The following is a 7,162-nucleotide window of genomic DNA, read 5'->3' on the forward strand; positions in this document are numbered from 1 at the left end:
CCCCCCCCCTCCACACACACGCACACAGCGAGCGAGAAAAGGAAGTAGAAACCAAGAAAAGAATGGTCCAATTGCTACCTTGTCTTCCTACCCGCCGAATCCCAACAACGAACTTTCCTACGGCCGGCTCCCCCCTTTTTTGCTCTGCGTGGGACGTTTTTCCCTTTCCCTTTCCTTTTTTACTTTCCTCCTTTGTTCCCTCTCTCTCCGCCGCTCTTTCCTACCACTCTCCCACACAGCGCGTCAACGGAGCACACAGAACAAAATCACTGGAAAAAACTGGATGCCTCCCCTCTTCCTTCAACCCCTGCCCTCTTCGCTTTTCGTTACTTTTTTTCCCCCTTCGCATCCTCGCGCTGCAGAGGCGGAGCGAAGACGAGCAACGGCGGGTGGGGCCGGCCACGCGCCCACAGACGCACCCGCACCATCTGCTGCTAATATCAAACATAAATACGTATACTTCCTTATTGTTCTTTTCCTCCTTTTTATTGTCCTGCGACTCCGTTTCCGACATCTTCACGGTCCCGCAACCTCCCTCGCGACTTCTCCCAGACATTTCCCTCTCCTTCCTGCCTCACAGGCCTCACGGAACGCCAGGAGAAGCAGCATTTTTCTGCGAGACCGGTCACTACCTTTCACGGCTTCGACAAAAGGCACTGAAAAGTGGTGCCGGGCAGGGCGGACCGTACTACTTTCCTCCCCTTCTCAGCACCCGTAACACGCGTCCCCCGGCGCTCTACGAGAAGAGCATCAGGAAGGCAAGCATGAGGGCAAAGAGACCGATAGCCTCCGTCAGGGCGAAGCCGAGAATGGCGTAGTTGAACAGCATCTTCGTCAGGTTCGGCTGGCGTGCGCAGGCGACGAGCAGGTTGCCAAAGATGGTGCCGATGCCGAGCCCGACACCCGCGAGGGCGATGGCGGCGAGGCCGGTGCCGACGTAGTGCAGCCCCTGCACGGAAATGGCTACAGTCGACGCCCTACGCACCACCAGCGACGTAGACGAGGGAACCGCGGCGGTCACGCGGCGCGCGACGGGCGAAGCGATCATCAAACGGCGCAACATCTTCTCAGTAGGTCGGTTATGTGAGTGGTACTTACGTATGTCTGCGTGCCTAGCGCTGTATAAATCGCGGATTCCTACTTTTCTCTTTTCGTTTGCAACAAGCCCCCGAAAAAGTGAAAGGAAAAAAGAAGGAGAGATAAAAGCGCTCTGTCTCTCTTTCTCTCTCTCTCACACACACGAAGACGAGGTGCAAACGCACCGCGGTAGGGAAGCTGAGCAGAGCAGCCAAGCACACACACGCAGGAAGTGGCGGAGCGGCCCTATGCTCTCTTCGGTTCAAGTAAACTCCCCAGACTTAGACTTATTACCCGTTTACTATATCGGCGCAGAAGAATAGAAGAGATATGTCGTCGGCGTCCAAGTGCAAACGCGTGCATGGTGTTAGAGCGTCTCTTCTATTCTTTTCATGGGGGTGAAAAAGAAGGGTCGCCGCCCCATCGCGCTTGTTTTCCTTAGCGACTTTTTTTTCGTCTTTTTTTTTTTGTCTTCTTCGTACACGGCGGCGGCGTCTCGCCTCTTGCGCAACAGGGGAGGGCGAGGCAGTGAGATAGCTCCGCGCTCCACGAACACGCTCACCCCAGTTCTTTAACATGCGCACTCACGCACCGCGGTGGCGGCGACCGCGGCTGTCAAACGCAATCTCTGCCTTCTGGAACTTATTTTCGCCGACGTACTCCTCACGCCTTGCCCGCACCCGCTTCAGCCGTCCACGGTCCATTTCACTCTCCCACATCGGATCCCGCACCTGCTGGCGGAACTTTGGCGCGTGTCGGGGCCGGGCAACCGTGCCAGGCACGGACTGCTGCTTCATCCCCTGCACCACCGCCGCCGCCTTGGGCCCGACGACTGCATCCGCCTCCTGCTGCGTCTCCGCGGTGTCACCCGCCGCCGGCGTTTCGGCTCTTGTCGCGGCTGCTGCAACCAGCGCAGGCGGGGCGGTGCGTCGAATGGCCTTTATGATGCCGCCGTAGCGTGAGCTGCAATGCCCATTCTGCGAAGCAGGCAACTCCTGTTTGGCCGTGGCAGGAAGGGACGCAACGATGCCCTTAGCGGCGTCGACGCCCCTCCGCAGCTGCCGCGCCTCGTCATTCTCATCGGGGGAGGCCGAGGAAGCGGCAGGGGAGGTCTCACGCCGCCCATTGGAGTGCCCGTGGTGTGGAGGCTGCTCCTTTCTTGCTGCCTCTAGTAGCTGCTGCCGCGTGGCGGCCGCCTTCTCCTGCATCACCCGCGCGACCTCCGCCTCACTCAACGGGCGGCCCACATCCTCCTTTTCGGCGCCTTCCCGCACGGACTCCGACAGCATCGACGTCGTGAGTGTCCATGCCGCCTCCGTCGTTGTCGTCGTGTGGCGCCTGCTCAACAGCTGCGACGCACGGGTGTCCTCCTTCCGCGTTCTCACTGCACCCGACGAGGGTGGCTCGATACGAGAGTAAAATAGCATATAGGCCTGTTGCCGAAGCGCACGCTCCTCATCGCAGTAAGAGACGCTTTCGTCGTCGCATAAAAGCCACATTCCATTACGGGAGCGCACAACAGAGCAATAGTGGCCATAGGCGAGTGAGTTGCCCTCATGGATGCAAATGGCATTGAGTTCATACAGGCATGAATGCTCCTGTGCATCTTCACCCGCAGCACGACGAGCCGCTGCCTTTGCAATCCCTTCCGCGGTACAAAAAGGGACCAAATTGAGTTGCTTTGGGTACTGGACGTGCCTACTTATTTTCGCACCCATGCAGTTAAAACGTTTCATGTGAATAATGAGGACAGGTGGAAGCTTGTGAAGCTGGAAACGTTTCGTTGCCCTCACGCCCACTCCGCGCGGGCTGATGTAGGAATGCCCGTCCAACCGTTCCTCCTGGCAGAGTTTTGCCAGGCAGTGATGCAGTGTTTGCCCCACCACCTCCACGCTGAGGGTGATAAAGGGATCGTAGGTATTAGAGACCAACGCATCGCTGCTGTGGCCACGGCCACTTAGCTTTAAATCTGCCGCTTCCTGCACTTTGCCTGCCTTTGCAAGACGATGAATTTCTTCCTGCCGGCTCCACGCCACCACGGAGCGAAGATACCCACCAATGATGCGCTGCAATGCGTTCGTCTGCTCAATGTGCGGGCTAACCTTTCGTGAGCCAACCTGGCGAAATAGAATAGATCGGTGGCAAGCGTGCAAGAGGTGCACCGCAAACTCGTGGGCATCGCCCTGTCGGCCAGGCCTAAAGTGGGGAGAGAGGCTTTTAAGGTGAGAGACAATGAGGCCTGCGCGATACGGCCGGTTGGATGGGGTGTGAATCTTCCGTACAGTCTCCCCCAAGGCGTACGCGTAGTCGTAGGAGGCACCCACCGCATGTGAACATGGTGTCTTAAAATTACCAGCGAAATACTGCGCAAGCGCCGGTGTGTACGCCACGGCTTGCAAGACACTGTTGACAAAGCACGTGTTGCCCATGTTAAGCAGCCCGCAGCCGCTAGGCCCAACCTCGCGCCAGCGCAGGTGCAGCAAGTGACGCAGCTGCGCATTGCGGCAGAGCATCAGTTCCTCCTCGAGACGGAGCGGGTCATCGTCGTCAGCGTCAGCGTCGCCGTTGCCTGAAGCTTCACTTTCGCCAGACGAGGCCTCGTCGGCGTGGTCGTGCGCCCTCACTTCCCGCGCGGCCTCGCGGGTGTGGTGGGGATTTAACACAACCGCATGCCGCGGGTAGCTGACGACAGCAGGCTTCCGGTACCGCTCGAAGTGAATCGGTCGGAAAACGACATTACGCCCGACAAACCCATTGGAGCCCCCCACCACCTCCATGTTGCGTTCCCTCTTGCGCTGTTTCCCCGTGTGCCGCCCCCTCACCCTCGGCGCCTTGTCTCTCTGCGGCGGCGGCCACCCCCAGCAGGAGCAGCCGTCAGGAGGAGGAGAAGGAAAAGGAAAAGAGAGAGGGGGAGAGAGACAGGTGCGAGGGCGCGCATCCCCGCGTGGGGCGCCTGGCGCCGCGAAAGAACACGAATAAAAAAAAGTAAAAGTAAATGAATAAATAAACGACAACGACAGCAACCGGGGGTAGGCCCGCGTCCCAACCCCGTGGTCTAGCGGCTTAGGCGGAGGTTCAGCGGCGAGGAGTATCGGCCGCCCGCCGACACCGGCGCGGTTGCCGGGCACGCCGCTAAGCGACTGCAGCCTCCTACCGCAGTGCAAAGTGCTCTTAACTCCCGCAGTACCGCCGTCTCCGTCGGACGCGAGAGGAACATGCGTGACAAGAGTTGCCGCATCGCCTCGCTGTGCTGCGCTGCCCCTGACGAGTTCGTCAAGCGCGGCACGCGTCCGGACTTGATCTGATGCAGCAGCGCGTCGCGACTCAACGCTCGCCACGCCACGGTTCCATCAAAAAGAAAAAACAGCAGTTGCGCCTCAAACCACATGTCACTGCTGCCGTCACACAAACGCCCAGGACGCACCAAAAGCGGCATCTCAGCCACCCACGCCTCTCTGCTTTGTAATTGCCCACAAGCCTCATAGGCCTCATTTGTGTTAAAAAACATACAGTTTGAGCGTCCACGACAATAGAAGCAGCGGCAGTGCGAGCTGACGTTGCTGTACGGATACCGCGGAGTCGCCAGTGGGGCCGCAGTCCCCTTCTGGAGGGTGTCAATGTCAATGAGCCGCACCGCGTAAAAGTCATCGCCTTCCTTCTTGAGTAAATACTGGCCGGGGTGATTGTCATCGTAGAGAAAAAAGCCAGCAGGATGGCCTGCGTGCAGAAACTCGAAGATGCAGACAATCTGCACGGCAATCTCCAGCCGCTGCCGCAATGAAACTCTCTTACGAGCACCCCACGGGCTCAAGAGCGACTGTAGCGTCACGTGGCCGCCAAGCACGGGTTGAACTTGAAAAATTCCATTGTACTTGGAGGAGTAGCAGCTAAATGCCGGGTAATGAATCAGTGGGCTCCGCCGCGACCGCTCTTGCATAAAGTCACGAAAACCCTGAAAGCTAAAATACTGGTACGGGTGAAATAGTTTCACAATCACCTTTTGCTTCCGCCACTTTCCGTGAAAAATCGCGGTCCTGCTCCCATACTTGATCGAACGGGCGAGAAGAACTCGGCCCGGAAGATGCTCGCATAGAAGTGGCTGTGTGACTTCCCCTTTCATGTCAAGGCGTTGCCCAGGCGAGGAGTCGCGCAGCGTCTGGCCCTCGCCGGGGCCGTAGCCCTTGGGGCAGTGTATGCCAATCACCAGGGCGCTCAGAGGAGACCCGTCCTTCCACAGATACATGTTATCCGTCGGCAGTTGGGTGAATGCGCAGTTTTCCTTCGCGGCGGCCTGGCGGAGCGGCTCCGTCAGGGCCATCGCACGCAGCGTTGACGACGGGGGGCTCATGAGGACGTAAGTTGTGGTGGCTGCACCCAACACCGTGGCCAGTCCCTCCTCCAAGCTGGGAAAACTCGCCAAGCCGCCCTGCAGCAGATATCGCACACTCAGCACCTGCACCGCACTGAACGCACCACCAAAAACATGGGCGCGGCCACCGTAAACGTTGGAGGGGGTGTTGTCGCCTCGCCCAGCATCAGCTTCCAGCACCCCCTCGTAAAGAGTTTGCAATGACGGGAACCTCAACCCACTCGCCTCGGCCGTTTTTTGCATGCGACTAATTTGGCTAGAAAGCCGGTTCATGATGCTACGGTTTGACCCCTCCAAAAAGTCCCTCGCCCTCAAGTCACTGGCCGTGTCTCCCTGGCATTTCGTACTTGATGAGAAGAGCAGCGTAACTGGTGCATCACCTCCCTGCTCCGTTACCTTATCGTAGACTTCACGGAACGCCATTGAACACGCCTTCAGAGCCAAGGGAGAAAGGAGTGCACAGCGCAGAACCTCGCCGCAGCGCACATGTTTCCCTGCCTCGGGTTGCATGCTTTGCCGCTGCCGCTGCCGCTTTAGTTGCAGCTTCACAAGGCCAAGCGCCTCACGGTCGAATTCCTCGTCTGTCGATATCTTCACGCGTGTTGCCGTGACCACCGCATGTGTAGCCTTGTTTTCACTGGGGACATACGGGGGTGGTGAGGATGCCGCTGGTGCCGGCGGCGATGAGGTTGGCACTTGCGACCCTGCGCCTGTACCCCAAAACGATAGCAACGCGGCTGGTTGCAATAAAATGAGGAGGAAACACACACACAGCACATATGCAAGGATACAACACCGCCGCCTCTGGCGCACTTCCCTCCTCCTGCGCATAGTGTGCCCACCGCCTGCTTATGTAGACACTTCCGAGCCCATGAGCAGAAGAACGTAAAAGAGCAAAGGGGCGTTTTTGAAGCACGGGGGGAGCTCGTGGGCCAATGCATGGATGCAGTATCATTGCCAAATATGTCCTTCTCCATCCCTCTCTCTTTGTCCCTCGCTGGACTCTCACTCTCACTCCCACTCAGACACAGAACCACAGTGGAATGGATAAAGAGCGAGAAAGCGAGAGAGAAACGGACATGGATGGAAGTGGCATCATCCAAGTGTGTATGACGCCCCAAGAGGCCTTTTCCCACGGCCGCTGTTCCTGCGCGCACTCGAGAACAGACGGACCCCATGACAGAGGAGCGTGCGACGGGGCGTCAATCAGCAATCTATGGGTGCCCGTGATGGCAATGAAAACGGCCTTCACGGCGTGTGATCCTCCCTGTCATCCGTCCTTGGACGCTTTACCACAACACTGCCAAGCGTGAAAAGCGTTCGACGGGCATTATAACGGCGTAATTCTTCAGAGCGCGGCGCCGGCGCCAGGCTAAGGGCCTCCTCCTTGCGAGCTGCAGAGGCAACGTCAGAAGCAGCAGTGGCCGCCCCACCGCTAGGCTTCACCGACGAGCAGGCCGATGCGGAAGTTGCGGCGGCAGGTCGGCTCAAAAAGAGTGTCCGCACAGGATGAGAAACAAGGGAGCCACACAAAGTGGTGTTCTTGGAAAGGCCCGGTGGGTTGCTCGCACCTGTGCATTTTGTAGGTGTGATCGCCGCAACCGAAACACGGAAGGCACTTGGGTTTCGTGGGGGATTTGCTTGCGCAATGGAGGTTGACGGGCAACTCCCCACCACTTCATGCAACGTTGCCTGCCGCTGGGAGTGTGGCGGGGT

The 7,162-nt window shown here is 58.4% G+C and overlaps 4 protein-coding genes across 4 annotated transcripts, besides 4 other annotated features; all 4 read right to left on the bottom strand.

Annotated features, from left to right (window-relative positions):
- Nucleotides 1-159: 159 nt before the first annotated feature.
- Nucleotides 160-189: a microsatellite.
- A 547-nt stretch (nt 190-736) lies between these two features.
- On the bottom strand, nt 737-1,048 carry Tco025E_01194 (ATPase subunit 9; the record flags this gene model as incomplete). Its single annotated transcript, XM_029368132.1, has 1 exon — nt 737-1,048. One exon carries the CDS (start codon nt 1,046-1,048, stop codon nt 737-739), a length of 312 nt encoding a protein of 103 aa, XP_029231695.1.
- A 160-nt stretch (nt 1,049-1,208) lies between these two features.
- Nucleotides 1,209-1,233: a microsatellite.
- Nucleotides 1,234-1,661: 428 nt separating this feature from the next.
- Nucleotides 1,662-3,854, bottom strand: Tco025E_01195 (putative ubiquitin hydrolase; the record flags this gene model as incomplete). Its single annotated transcript, XM_029368133.1, has 1 exon — nt 1,662-3,854. One exon carries the CDS (start codon nt 3,852-3,854, stop codon nt 1,662-1,664), a length of 2,193 nt encoding a protein of 730 aa, XP_029231696.1.
- An 83-nt stretch (nt 3,855-3,937) lies between these two features.
- Nucleotides 3,938-4,007: a microsatellite.
- A 44-nt stretch (nt 4,008-4,051) lies between these two features.
- Nucleotides 4,052-4,085: a microsatellite.
- Nucleotides 4,086-4,132: 47 nt separating this feature from the next.
- Tco025E_01196 (transferase) lies at nt 4,133-6,277 on the bottom strand (the record flags this gene model as incomplete). The annotated part of the gene is made up of 1 exon (XM_029368134.1): nt 4,133-6,277. One exon carries the CDS (start codon nt 6,275-6,277, stop codon nt 4,133-4,135), a length of 2,145 nt encoding a protein of 714 aa, XP_029231697.1.
- Nucleotides 6,278-6,694: 417 nt separating this feature from the next.
- Tco025E_01197 (DNA helicase) lies at nt 6,695-7,162 on the bottom strand (the record flags this gene model as incomplete). The annotated part of the gene is made up of 1 exon (XM_029368135.1): nt 6,695-7,162. A coding segment is annotated over one exon (468 nt), but the record flags the coding sequence as incomplete, so codon positions are not given.

Source organism: Trypanosoma conorhini (assembly GCF_003719485.1).
Source record: "Trypanosoma conorhini strain 025E chromosome Unknown Tco_14.4_contig_00037, whole genome shotgun sequence".
NCBI classification, from domain to species: domain Eukaryota; phylum Euglenozoa; class Kinetoplastea; order Trypanosomatida; family Trypanosomatidae; genus Trypanosoma; species Trypanosoma conorhini.